Here is a 14823-nt window from a genome sequence, read left to right on the forward strand (position 1 = left end):
TGCCTGTCACATTCATGGAACCTATTCTAAGCAGACTTCAACTTCCTCAGAAACCTGAGTGAACAGAATAGCACTTAACATTATCCAACCTAGCATTTTTCTCCACAATCTTATTTCCAAACTATTTACAAAAGTAGACATGAGGTGAATCAAGAAACACCAAGGTTTAAAAATGCTATGATTTCAAATTCCCACAAGATTTCTGTCATGCTGCGCCTGCAGTTTGAAGCTATTTTAATAGTGTACAACAGAAAAAAAGGAGAGTGAACAAGGCTTTGTCCTGCTACATGGATCATAGAGCAGAGCTTCACTGTCCTTATCACATCAGTTGCTGTGTGCTGACAGTCAGCTGGCTGAAAAAACAACAACAACAACAACAACAACAAAAGGTGCTACACTCTATTTGGCTTCCAAGAAAAACATATTTTGCTATTTCCAGTAGCAAAAAAGTACACACAATCATGATGTGGGCACTAAAGTAGGGACATGGATTACAATTATTAAAGTAACTTTGCTTTAACACTACATTGAGCAAACTATGAGCTGTAGGGTGGCCTAATTAGACATCTAATCCTCAGCTTCTTATACTTGTGGTGCTCCAACAAGAACAAAATGACAAAGAGCAGTTTTATTCTGCAGACTAAGCTCTGGAAAAACCGCTATTAAACTTAACAGCGGTTAATAAGGTGATATTTTAAATATAAAAAAATCTAATCGAAAATAATACTAAAATATGCAATCTATTATTTTTGCAACACTAAAACTAACTGTTGCTTTTTCATGTACAACAAAAGTAACAGATCATTTTACAATTTCTATTTGAGATATATTGTGGTTATTTCTACTGAACGTTATTGTAAAAGTTTCATGATTACATTCCAAAACAAAGCTAAATTTTGATTAACTTTACTGAATTTACATGTAAACTGTTGGCAACTTGTGCATCATACATGATAATGCCAATAATATTATGCACATATTAATAAAATAGGTTTAAAGAGGAAAAACAGTTTGAAAAAAACGATTAAAAAAAAGTTTTAAAATTTAGTTTTAAAATTGGGCCTGGTCAAACATCCCACTTCCAGAAATATGACTAAATAGATTTTTTTTTTTTTAAGAAATGCTTCAAGCTAAATTGCATGAACAGCTGTCCAAGTTTTTGCTGAACTGAAAAGAGTACAGTAAAGACATTTTTGATAAAAAAAAAAATCACTATTTGCATAATTATGCAGCTGCTTGAATTCACCAAGAACATAAAAACTGCAGGGATACGGCATCAAAGCAATTTCAGTTTAATCACAGCTAAAAATATACTAGTGAACATAAACACCATAAAACGTTGTTTTACTGTATGTGCAGCCTGGCTTCACAAACCTGCAGAAACGAGAACGTGGCGGGAGACGTCTTTTCATACACAGAGGTCGAGATGAATTGACACCTCAAGAGCTTTGATGCACATTCATCAGCACTGAAACGCTCATTAGTGCGTCAGCAGGACGGGTGCTGGAGTTGGTAAAGATTTCTCACGTCATTCATTAATAATTGATCTTTTAAGTCTAATTTTGCTTCTTTACTCACTCAGATTTATAAGAAATTTAAATGACTACTTAGATAAAAACAGCTTGAGAGATGACACCCTTTCTGATGCCTGATTTTCCTTCATTCTGTCAGGAAACAACGAGCATGCCTCTCTCTGTGCAACACAATATAAGCTGCCAAACCAGGCATTAAAGAGCTTCTAGTTTGAAGATCTGCATTCAAATACAGCTTTTCTGGAAACGACGTGTCAGCTGATTTCCATCCCCGGCTGAAGAAGTTATCTCTCCAGCGATCAGGTCAGCATCCCAAATATTGTTTACACTCGGTTGGCTATCTGGGCCTGGGACAAAGTTTGAATGCTAAACATGGACAGGCAGATGCACCAAGCAGTTAGGAGATAAGAAATGAAAGTGATTGCAGGGACTATACCCCCGCATACCCCAGAGCCGGGTTAATATCGTGAGTGATGCACTCTGATTAAACCAGCAGCAACCTTTCATCAGAACAACTGTCAGCAGTGACTTTATACTGGATTTATACAGGGAAAGGAGACGTGCAGCTTTGAGATTAGTTTAGAAATAACAATCATTGGTATATATAAGAAAAGAAAATTAGACAGTCAGAAATGTAAATAGAGAATGGTGGCATGTTGTTTCTAACTTATCTCAAAATATTGCGCATTGTTTTCACATACCAGGTGCCAATCCCAAAAGACAGATCGATTTCCTTAATCTGTGCAGCCTCTGTGTACGCCCATAGAACTGGACTGACCATGTTATACAGGAGCTTGTTCTGCACAATCCACAGATAAATCTGTTGACTTGGCAACACCAGCTCCGCGATATGTGGCGCATCACATTTATGGCTCTCTGTCTTTTGTTTCTAAAAAAAGGGTCAAGGGAAGAAATACAGACACAACACGAAGGGAAAATAGCTTCCCATTTTAGGCCAACCCAAGATAGCAGCAAACACATTAATGGAGCAGCTCTCTGCTGAAGAAATACTCACTCACGTGTTTGGTTGTGCACAGTCTGTTTTCTTTCTCCCTTCCTTTATATTTCTCCGAACTTGAAAAGAGACTTTGAAACATCTTCATGCTGAACTGACTTGGAAGTAAAAGCAAAGCTCACCTATTTCCACATAAACTATGAAAAAACAGGATGTGCTGTATTTGCAGTAGAGATCCAATAACAAAAAAGAAGGAGAAAATTAAGATAAAAGCTGCACGTTGACAGACGGTGCCATGAAAAAGTATTTGCTCCATTACAGATTTCTATTTTTGCTTTTGTAACTTTGTCACCCTAACATGTTTGAGATCAAACAAATGTTATTATCAGACACATGCAGTTTGCAACGACAATTTCATTTACTAAAGGGGAAAAAAATGGAGTAACTGGCTTCCCAAAATTACTCCAAGAGCAAATCAACATCACAGCCATGAAGTCACAAAATAATCCAAGAGTAACATCTAAAGTCTTGCAGATTTAATTTGCCTTAGTTAGGAACAGTGATCAGGATTCAACAATAAAAAAGAGACTGAGAAATGATGGTATTAATGGGACTTTTGGAAAATATCAACAAGACAAAAGCAGACCTTTCTGAAAGATGTGAAAAGACTGAAGTGTGATCGTCTGGAGTTGCTTTGGACAAGTCAACATAATTGCCATGGATTCCTCTCACTACCTTAATACCTTAAAGAAGAATCCCCACCCGTTGATTCATAACCTTAAGCTAAACTGCTCTTGGGTTACACATCCAACAAGACAGTGGTCCAAAGCAAATGAGTAAGTGAATGGCTAAAAAACCCTCCACTAAACGAAAGTTTGGGAGTGACCTAAACAAAGCCTAGATTTAAACTGGATTGAAATGGATTAGCATAGATGTATGCATGCCATTTATGTTGGGTATTTTACAAACCCAACAGAGTAACAGTGACGTAAAAACTAACACAAGTACTTGATGGCACTTGCCATCAAAGGGTGGCAGAAGCACTTGCCATTACTTTCACATAGGGCCAGGGTAGTTTGGTTAGCTATTTTCATTCAATTAATAGTTAAAATCTCACATAAAAAATAACTTTCTGTATCCACTCAGATTATCTATGTCTGGTGTTAACATTTCTTTCATGGCCTGAAAAACTGCAAGAGTGACAAAAAAGAAGAAAACTTTTAAACTGCACTCCATGTCCACCAAGGCTTTGAGCCTCTGCATTTCTTTGACAACTCCATTACCGTTCTACCTTTTCAATGTGCACAGGGAAAATACTTCACCAAACTGAACGCTGTCCAATTTACAGCTAGAAACTGAGTTAGTGTACACAAGCCTGGAAGTTTGGAGGTGAAATAGCACAGTCCCTAACTCAGCTACCCCATGTGCATGTCTTGTTTAGGGCCATTAGCTTTTACACTTCGTTTCAAGTTCACCTCAAAAGCTGATTCAGCAGGTTCCGGCATTAAAGAAGTAGACTGTAGTGTGTACTGATATCTACAGACACATTTGCAAACCACAAAATAGCCCCTGTGATTTCTGGCAGTGCCATACCAGCTGTAAAAAGTAAACAGCAGAAGAGGAACTGCTTGTTCTAATAAATTAAAAAGTCTTATTTTTACACAGTATAGGATAAGTGTACCACAATGACCATAGCTGCTGCGTTTGTTAGACACACACCGATTTAGACAACAATAACCACAAATGTTATTTAGCGCAACTTTGGGTTATTTATATCAAGTTAGCAACATGTAATCTACTAAAAACACAAAAGCAACGTCTAATACAACATTTTTTATTTTTCTCCCTCACCCCCTATTTGGTAACCGACCAATCATTAGGGTTTGAGAGTCTCATGCTCTGCACACTTGCAAAGACATGCCTCTCTCTGAGCTGCTGTAAGATCTGGTCAATTATCCAAGTGCTATCAGTGATATCCAGCTTTCAGTGGTTAATCAAGCAATGTGGAACCAGAGGAGGTGAGGAACCAGACTCAGCTGGGTTGATATAAAGCGTTGCACAGAAAATCTGTCCGACATCTTCCATGGTTTACTTCAGTTTCCTTCTTTAAGCCCAACTGATGCAGAACAGGTCTGAGCCAATCGCAGTGTGTTTCTACTGTCGGTCATCGCTACATCGCACACTCAACATAAGTCAAGTGGAACAGGGGGCAGCTGACAAACGATCTGCATGATATTGCATGAATTTACTCAACATTATGATCAGTTCATTGCCACAAACTTTGCATAGCAACAATGAAGATTTTGGAGCAGCAGTGCAAGTTGCTATGGGAATGCCACAGAATCTTCTGACATGGACAAAATGTATGTGGAGCACCACTGCATCAGCGTTTCAAAAACTTGGCCCTCAAAGCACTATCCTGCATGTTTTAGATGTTTCCTTGCACACACCTGATTTAGATAATTGCAGATCAACAAAAGCTTGTTAATTGGCCATCAATTCCAATCATGCATGTTAAAGCAGGGCAGTGTGCCTTCAGGACCAGAGTTAGAAAACATTGTGCTGCAATACAGGTGCCTAAAAAGTTTATGTCTACACGTCATTTATTCACCTGGGGAATTTCCATATACACCATAGAAGATAGGCATTAGAAAGTGTACTGGGGTATTTGTATAAACTATGAATGCACTGATTAAACAATTTGGGCAGATATTGATGTCTGATTTTAACACCACTGCTGTGCCGATTTCCTGACATTACACATAATATATATATTTCCCTATTCTTTCAACACCAGGTAAAAACAACCACACCGCCTTCATTGCTTCTCTGCTTCTGATATTTGTTCTAACAAATACCAAATGACTAACACCGTCTTCCTGAAACACAAGCAGGAACAAAATAGAAATAAACATTGGTTGTTCATATCAGCTCAACTTTACTTATTGGACAAATACCAATATGTTAAAAAATGGCATCAGCTGATGCTGATACTGATATATTGTGCATCAAAGAGCGCTCTAAAAGCAAATGAATGCAAATTTCTTAAAATTCATTTAAGATTTCTCTACATGCATTTTCATCCTCTCATCCTCTGGGGTTACTGGAGAACTACACCATTCTGATGCTTATACAACAAGGGGAATGATGGATTAACAGTTCCAGCACTTCACTGTTTGTACAGATTAAACCCAGAAAAAGAAAGAGCAAATTGACTGAGATTTAGGTTGAGTACTTGAGAAATTCTGCAAATTTGTTCAAATATTCAAATTTATTCAAATATTCAAAAGCTCTTAAGAGGTCAACGTACAATAATATCTTTACCTTTTTATTTGACACAAGACAGAAAAAAAATTATAGTAAAAGAAGCATATTTTTCTTCAAGGGAAGACTTTTTGTTCATACAGACAAATGACCCAGGAAAAGGATATTTATTTAACTGGGGGAAAACCTACTCGCTTCTCTCATCCAGTTCCTGTAAGGCACAGCAATGACAGCTATCATACAGTGAACAAGAAAAAGGAAACTCTTTACACCACAAACAGCTTTGTCTACATTCTTGGCATACTGTTGAAAAGACACTTCAGTGTGTAATGTCATGAGAAGCCAGATATGCTTTGTCTTCACCAACCTGCATAGTATTCATTTTAGAGGAAATAAAGGCAATGCCATGGTCTGAAGTGTGTCCCTTCAAACATCTGCTGTTTGAAGATAGTGTTGATTTTCAGACACATGATCCTTCATTTGCTCTGGAGTGTTTATTCAGTTGGTAATGTGGCCAAAATATGTGTGAACATTCACACACTCAAATCCATTTTGGCTCAAAGCAAAAGAGGCAGCATTCACCGCCTCAGAAAGAATAACATTCTTAACACCAAAATAACTTACACTAATGATAAATGTCAAATATGCATTTTTATTTTTTTTTAACTCGGTCAACTTGTACTGCCTTTAAACAAAAGCTCCTGGCAGTAAAAGAGATGTAGAGAGATGTATAAAGCTAAGATTTTGGGGTGTTTTCAATGTTTTTTGATAAAACACAGAACTTGAATAGTTGTATGCCTTTTGGAGCTTCTGATGCTGCTCCATACTCACTTTGAAAGTATGTAGAGAAAATCAGATACAGAGAACACTTTCAGCATGGACCTTCCTGGAAAACCCTGAAGATAAACAAAGAACTAAGGAAAATATATCTTTGCTTCCATTGCTATTCACTAGTGACTAACAGTTTCATTTGAAAGAAGTGACTACAGTAAGTTCACAGTATACACAGTATTTCATATATATATATATATATATATATATATATATATATATATATATATATATATATATATATATATATATACACTAATACAAAAAAGTAGGGTAGAAAAAGTAAGCACGGTAATAACTTTTTGACACTAATAAAAAACCTAGAAAGTGTGGAGTTTCAAACTGGATTATGTTATAAACATGATCTCAAACTTCAAACCTCTAATTGGAGCACTATTCAATTCATGATTCAAAAAGAGAAAGAGTCTGGCACAAATGTAAAGCTACCAACAACAAAACAGACAGGCAGAGCAAACAGAATTTGTCAGAAAAAACCCTAATGGGTCATGGGAACTTTGGAGGAGCTACGGAGATCCACCACTCAGGTGGGAGATTTCTATCGACATGGAAAGTATCAATCATGCACTTCCCAAAACCAAAATGAAAGCGAGTCAAGAAAAAAGTTATTTCAAGAAAACTACGTGAGGTCCAGTTTACAGTTTTCACAAACCGTTAATGGGACGCAGTAAACTTACGAGAAAATGTGACCTGGTCAGGTCCAACTGAAATTAAGCCTTTTGGCCTGCATGTATAGCTTATATGTGGCAGAAAACATAGGCTGAACACATCTTGAAAACACAATAGGATGATGTCAGAATCATGCTGTAGGGATTTCTTTCTTCAGTACGGCTGATTAGAGTTGATTGGAAGATGGATAAACCTAACTGAAAACCAACCCAGGAGAAAACCTTTTACAGAATTCAAAAAGACGTTAGACCTCAACATTCACCTCCCAGCAGGAAAGCAATCCTAAACATTTGATCCGAGCAACAAAAAGGTTTAGGTCAAAGGCTGCTTATGTTTTAGAAGTCAAGATCTAAATCCATCTGAAAACCTGTGTCAATAAATTGTACCTTCACACATCTCTCCACATCTCTTTTACTACCGAGGCATTTTGGGAATCCTGCATGCTAACAGAAATGCCTGAGATGCTTACATGTGCTCTCCAGTGTTCAGATGTACAAACCTGCTGGAAACGTACTCCCAAGTATCGCAGCTGTGTTTGCAGTTTAAGAAGTTTCTACAGAGTATGGAAATATTGGACTGAAAACCAATACACGGTGCACCTTTCAAATTGTTGTTTGTAAAATAATATGAGAAGCAACTCCGTTCTTCTTCTTCACAGTTATCTACTACTTTGTGTTGGTCTATCACATTGAACTCCTATAATATATAATATGTTTATGGTAGAAAAAAAAAATTATTATACACAGAGTAATCAAATTTAAACTGGATAATTATCTTTTTTTTTTTTAAAAACTCCATTTAAATGTACACAATATATGTGTAAATTTCACATTTACTGTGAGGAAATGTGAAATGTTTAAGAGCTACGCGTACTTTTGCAAGGCACAGCGAGTACATATTAGAAATTGTAAAGTTGCATATCTCTGGTGTAAGCTTTGCTGAAGGCCTCTGTATCTTTTTAAATGGCTTTCCATAACTAACATTTTGAATAATTCATTCTCCATAAACCAAACAGCAGCTACATATCCATCAGGAGTTGCTGAGGTAAACAGATTTCTAAGTAAAATTCAACACTCAACAGCCACTGAGGCCTTAGAGGATCAGAGATGACAAAAGGCTGATTTTATGGAGAAGCCCCACAGAACGCTCCTTCATGACGCCGGAGCAAGATTTACAGATGGAAGTATGCTAAAGGTCAGCGGCCTAATCTCATGAGTCGGGTTTTATCAACCAGCAAAGACACACAGCCCCTGAGTCAAAAGTATTGATTTGCTGCCACTGATCCCCATGACATGGACATGTCCCCGGAGACAAAGGTCAGGCACAATCACATGATCCTGCAGGCTGTCAGAAGCTCAGTCAAATGTCTGCATGCCGAGGCATTTTGGGAATCCAGCTATCCGACAGTGAACTTTAACATGGGGAGGGTAATCCTGACAGTGCCCAAGTATAAAGGTCTTTTTGTAGAAACTACAGCCAGATGCCCGATGAGGTTACTGTATCTGCTCTCCTCTTCCTGAAGCTCAACCCACTGCCTTGCCTGAAGCATGGCTGCATAATCAATTAGTGTCCCTCTTTTTTGTTACATAATTTCACAGATACTAATGTGTTTATCCAGAACATTTAAAGACAATATCTTTACTTCTTTAAAGTGCACTTTAAAGATCAAAAACAAATGTGCATTGAATATAAAAAAAAGCAGCTAAGTAGTGAAATAGACTGCCACTGATGTTTTTTGCATGGTATTCAAAAAGCCTTCAATGAAAAACAGCGTAATCGGCTTTGTGTGCATTTGACTTGATGACATCACAAGAGGCACACGAAATACATTGATCTGCTGATATTGGTGAACATATGGCAGCTTTTTATTAGTTTTGACATCAACTTTGAAGCAATTGGGCTGCCAGAGGTTCAGCTTGGTGTATTTGGGCCAGAGTTTGACTCTGATAACCCCAAAGGTGATAAAGTTAGCTTATCGTCAGTGCCATGCTGATAAAGTATTTTAGGAATGCATTTGAGCATATCTAATTCAAAATCTAAAATGCAGTGATCAAACCTAAACTGGATAATTATCTATTTAAAAAGCAGTTTAAGATCAATTTTTTAGTTTGTGAAAATAAAAATGAAATTTTGTCACTAGGATGACATCAGTAAATACTAGCTTCCATGAAATATTGCTGTAATGAAACTAATATCATGAGCTGAACGCATTGTTAAACTCCTGTCTATAACGTGGCTTGAATGGTCCCAGAGGATCATGGGTAATTAAATTTGACCATTCCAGACTGCTCTGGTCATCCTCAAACCTCCTCTATGTGCTTCATCTATGCCAAATTTCCCTTCAATGCAGGTGTTCTCAAATATTGCTTAAACATTTTTGCAGCAGCCAAATATAATTTAAGTAGATGCTTTAGAAAGAGGAATTTGAATACAAAAATACAACTTAACACAAAAAAGGGACACCTTATGTTAAAAGGCATGTTTACCTGGAAGCTTTTTTAATTATTATTTTTTGTGGATGATTTATCACTAAACAGCGAAACAAATATGTTTCGGTCGCAGCAAAGTGAGTTTCACTGAAAAGTATGGCAACTTTAGCAGCAGAAATTATTGAATATGATTGTGACGAAGGGGGAAATATTTGAATAGATGATCAGGGGGAAAAAAGAAACAAACATTACCGACCACAGTCGCATAACTGACATGCCATCTTAATTTGCTTATCTGCTGTGATATGTCGGTCAGACAAAATGCAGCTCTGTGTTTTAAAACGTGTGGTTGCTACTATATGCCCATCCTAACACAGAGATGGATGGCTTGTGGTTGCTATGGCCAGGATTTTCTCACACGCATTTCCATGGCTCTTTACAACCCAACTACAGCAATTTTCTGCTTTTCTGTGTAATTGAGCGACCCATTTTTAAGCAGCAGACACCGCCAAACCCAGAATGAACTGTTGATCAGAGCGTGGCAGTCTGTCATTGGGGACATTTCCCAACTTTAATGAGTATGCTGTTAAGCGGGGGCTATTTAACTTTGATATTTATTTATTTATTTATTTAAAAAGGGATGATTAGATGTCATCTCTTACTTGTCGTGAGTGACATGTTCCTTGATGGCTCCCAGTGTGACCAGGCTGCTGGTGCCCTGCAGCAGCCTGCAGGTTGCCAGGTGCCGCTGGTACTGCTCCTTCAGGCAGGCGTTTTCCGCGCACAAGTCGGACACTTGCTGCTCCAGCTCCTCTATCCTCCCTCTCTGCCTTTCCAGCAGCCCCTGTTGGGTCTCGATGATCTTGTTAAGCTCCTTCAGATATTCCGCAGCCCTGGTAGGGTTCTCGGTCGGACAATCCATGTCGCCCCCCTGACTCCTGTCTATTTCTTTTCGCCGAGATTTCCCCCCAGAAGAAGCCGTGGGGAGGGGGGAGTGGGGGAGAAAGAGACAGCTGTTTGGTCCTGGCTGGGTTTAGGCGGAACAATTCGGTAGGTCGAGCCTTTTACGCCTCGTCATTGCTTTTTTTTCTCTCTCTCTCTCTCTGTCTCTCTCTCTCTAAGTCTATTAGTTTAAAAAGAAGAAAACCAGAAATGCTCCCAGCAGACGCGTGTCCAAGTCGCCACGAAGCTCCGCGCGTGTAAATGCTGGGAATGTCAGCGGATGCTAACATATGAGGGAGGCAGACTTCATGCTGAGGAACACAGCTGACTGTCCGCTCACATATGTCTGACTGTTCCCCCTGTTGGCAGCGCGCTGTGACATTTCTCCGCTCGCTCCATGCTGCTCCCGTGACTTTTCGTAAACAGACGCTGGCCGTGCAAGTGTGGGCGGGGCTTCCAAGTTTTATGAATCTGCAGGTCTCCGTGCAGCGGTCAAGGTGCTGCTGCGACGTTGCAGATTTGAATGCAAGTGTGACTGCACCGAGTTCTGCTTCGTCCTCCAAAACGCACCAGATAGGGGAATGGTTCAATGTAACTTTTGCTGCATAGATCATCTCTCTCTGTTGTTTAATGTTGCAGCGCAGCCTGGTAAACGCAGAGTGGCTCTCTGCTCTCCCTCAGAGCTGTTTACGACCACAAAGCAGAGCACTGTGTCCCTTCTAGTAAAAAAAATAGCTGCAACGTAGAGGGAGTTTGGTATGGGCTACATATGTTTTTATAAGCTGCCCAAGTGCAATTTAGGACAGCTCAGGTGATGATGTCATTAGTTTTTAGTTCTCTAATGTTCATTCAAAGCCTTTTACACGAAGGCACACGCTGCTTCCTTGTGTGACAACATGGACAAATAGAAAACCAGTCACAATATCAGGAAGATCATCGTAATATGTATGTAAATATCTTGCTTAAGTATTATCTTTACATCCTCCCTCCTGTTGGTGGGAATGGCACATCAGGCAGTGAAAGCCCCTAGGTATTAGAAGTGGTAACAATGAACAAGTGTAAGGATTTGAGGGAGTTTGGCTAACGCTGGCTGAATGTCAGGATCAGAGCATTTTCAAACCTGCACGTCCTGCGGGGTGTTCCCAGCCTGCAGTGTTCAGCAGAGGTGTTCCAAGAAAGGAACAGGATCAGGTAGAGGGGTCAGGAAAAGGCTTCTGGACGCACACGGGGGAGTGAAGGCTGCCTATACTGTTGCCCAAATTAGTGAAGAAGTTAGTGCTGGATGTAATAGAAAGAAGACATACAGAGTATCTCCTTTTATTGCATGTGACCATATATCTGTGGACTATTCATTTTGCCCATTTTAACCCCTACAGACTCAACATCAAAATCAGGACCACACAGCGTTGGAAAAACTGGGCTTAGATTCATGAATTACTTTCCCCCCCCCCCCGCATTTTATTGTTTTTGATGACCAGATGGGAACCACATTGATCTAGCTTGTACTTTGGGAAGACTGTAAGCTGGCAGAGGTAGTGTGATGATTTTGACAGAGTTCTTCTGGAAAAACGTTGATTCTCCTGTTACCTGAAGACGTGTTTGAGCTTTCAGTGGCCAGAGTTTTTATTTGTGGTTTTGCAAATAAAATAAGTGGCTCATAAATTTGAAACTGTGGTTTTTGAACTGTTTCTTTTCAGAGCTGATTAAAGAAGCTCAATTTTGTTCAGGTTAAGCGCTTGTATTTTTTTGAACTGTACAGTAAAAAGAAAAAAGAAAAATCAGTGAAATGTTCCTTGTTTAGTTATTAACTAAAGTTTAGAGTTATCAACCACCGTTGCACAGCTTCATTTTCTCACTATGCAAAACAACAGAAGTCCTCAGATTCCCATTCTGTGGATGCAAAATAAGCAACAGGAAACTCAGCTTGGGCCACAACTGACCAAACCTCTCATTCTCTTCTTTTGCAGCCCGTGAGGGAAGGGCTTCCAGGGCGCTGAACTACATCGCATGCATCAAAGCCCCTCACTGAGCACATCTGCATAAATGAGCGTAGAGCTGCAGATTCTGCACAAGCTGAGCTCAGTATGAGTTCCCGATCGGCAGCTCCGTCGAGCAAAAATCGATGTTTTCACTGGGTGGCCGTCGCTTCTCCGTCTGGCACTGGATGATCTCAGAGACGTCAGTGCAAACTAACCAGAGTAGGGGTGGGGGACAACCAGTCAGCCCATTACACCACCCCTGCAGAACGTGGTGTCACAGACATCTGTATAAGAGCTGAGAGGCAAATCAATAAAGAGTCCGAGCAATGGTGGCTTACATTAGTGGCCCTGCTTAGTGCAACTCACAGGGGGAATATAGGAGCTTTAAAAATCCGTCACCAATGTCTTTATCTCTGGATCTTTGTGTTAAATTATCTTTCAGTTCATAAAAAGTGAGAGAATAACTGCGAGGTGCGTTGTTCCATCATTGTTGGCCGGACTCTGTTCTCCTACTCTTCCACTTCCTCCTCTTACATGTAAACTTGTCACAATCCTACTTTGTATTTAACTTTGTTTGCATCCAAAGTGACATAACATAGAAAACTTTGAATATATACTTTTATCATCTATAATTGATGCACTATGTGAATATTTAGGAAACAAAGATGAAGCCAAAATGGAAAACTGTTAGTAAAAAACAAACAGCACAACTAAGAGTCTGTAATCCTCTTGTGTGACATATGCTTTTGAACTATAGCAGTCCGTATTATATCCGTGTTGCATCTCGACATCTTCCTCTGCGTACTTGTCTTTTCTTGCTCCTCCTCGTCACTTTTTATCTCCCAAGCTCTGCCTAGAAAAACAAAGACACAATCCCAAAGGAACTGAAGTTTAAATAGATTTCATAATTAGACTAAAAACTGATGTCATAAATAAGTTTATTTCATGTGGAATCAAATTCAGCCAAGCAGGCAGTTCAAGCACAAATGTGATTTATTTAGATGCTTTCTGTTTTTTGCTTCTTCTTTTGCTCACTGTATGTTCATAACTAGGTTACATCATTTTTATCATTACTGTAATCTGAGCTTTTGTTATGTTTTTGGGTTTCTTTTATTTGGTCTAACATGAGAAAGCCACAGTCTGACTGGAAAGGATGTCTCGTAGACAAAGCTGTCAAAAACAAAGTCTATCAGTCATAGTTACTGATGTTTGTAAAAAATAAATAAATAAAGGAAATGTTAGTAAAGGTGTTTCTTAGAAAGTGTCTCCATAAATATTCTCCCCTGCTGAGTCAGAGACTCACTGATTCAGCTTGTCGTCCGGAAGTTGAGATTATAGTTGATGATGTTGGATTCTGCTGCCATCAGTAAAAGAGACACAGCTTCTTCTTCCTCTGGCCTCACCAAATTAACCCAGGAAAGAAGACAATACATCCGTCAGCAGCGCCACCGCATATCAGCGAAAGCCAAAAGTGATTTCCCTGGTGGCTCTGCATTTATTTCGTCATGTGTTGCATGTGTAGAGTTGAGGTCGTATAGGGCAGGAGCGTCGCATAATTTGAGGGAGTTCGATGATGAATCTGAAGATTTTTCAGGGTGGAATGAAAATACGAGAAACAAATCCAAAGAATTAAAGAAAGACATTTGGTTTGAAATTATCGTTGATCAAATAAAATTTGCTAAAATATGTAAACATACCAGCGTTAATAGTTGGCTAAACATTCCTTAGCAAGTTGGATGCAAAGTACAAGCTTTTTCAAAGCATCAACAAGCTTTTGATTCCACTCTTGCTGGACATGTTTCACATTTGTCCCCAGGAAAAGCACATAGTTTCTTTTAATTGGTTCTTTGTTTGGCATAACTTGTGATTCTTTTGCGCCCGTTTTCACAAATTTTGCAAAAAGGTTCCTTCCTCAGGCCAGTTTTCATTCAACAGGAGGTTTGAATGACATTCTGACACTAGAGACCTGTTACTGAGAGTTTCCAGAACTAAGGCATAGTTTGAGGCAGTGTAAGCTTTTCACGGAGCACGTAGAGTGAAGTAAATATATGTTTAGTTTGAAATAATAATAATAATAATAATAATAATAATAACAAAATGACCTGCTTTTTGATCAGACATTTCCAAATTATGTTTTTAATGTTTAACACATGAATCAGACAATGCTCAGGGCTGCAGCCTCGGATGCTCAGGATTAGTGATGC

At 39.0% G+C, this 14823-nt stretch overlaps 1 protein-coding gene and 1 long non-coding RNA gene across 3 annotated transcripts in view; one reads left to right on the forward strand and one right to left on the reverse strand.

Moving 5' to 3' along the window:
- The window catches only part of iqsec1a (IQ motif and Sec7 domain ArfGEF 1a), a 124726-nt gene extending 113653 nt beyond the window's left edge, over positions 1-11073 (reverse strand). For both annotated transcript variants that reach the window (XM_088007238.1, XM_088007239.1), the window contains exon 1: positions 10361-11073. In XM_088007238.1, the coding sequence (XP_087863364.1) occupies positions 10361-10620 (260 nt within the window). In that variant the 5' untranslated portion in view covers positions 10621-11073. The remainder of the gene's footprint in view (positions 1-10360) is intronic.
- LOC148158426 (uncharacterized) lies at positions 10607-13869 on the forward strand. Its single transcript, XR_015763808.1, has 2 exons — positions 10607-10748; positions 12608-13869. It is a non-coding gene; the product is annotated as an uncharacterized LOC148158426 (long non-coding RNA).
- Positions 13870-14823: the final 954 nt, after the last annotated feature.

The sequence above is a fragment of the Poecilia mexicana genome, unplaced genomic scaffold (genome assembly GCF_051168715.1).
Source record: "Poecilia mexicana isolate PSO_F unplaced genomic scaffold, ASM5116871v1 scaffold_7, whole genome shotgun sequence".
NCBI lineage: Eukaryota > Metazoa > Chordata > Actinopteri > Cyprinodontiformes > Poeciliidae > Poecilia > Poecilia mexicana.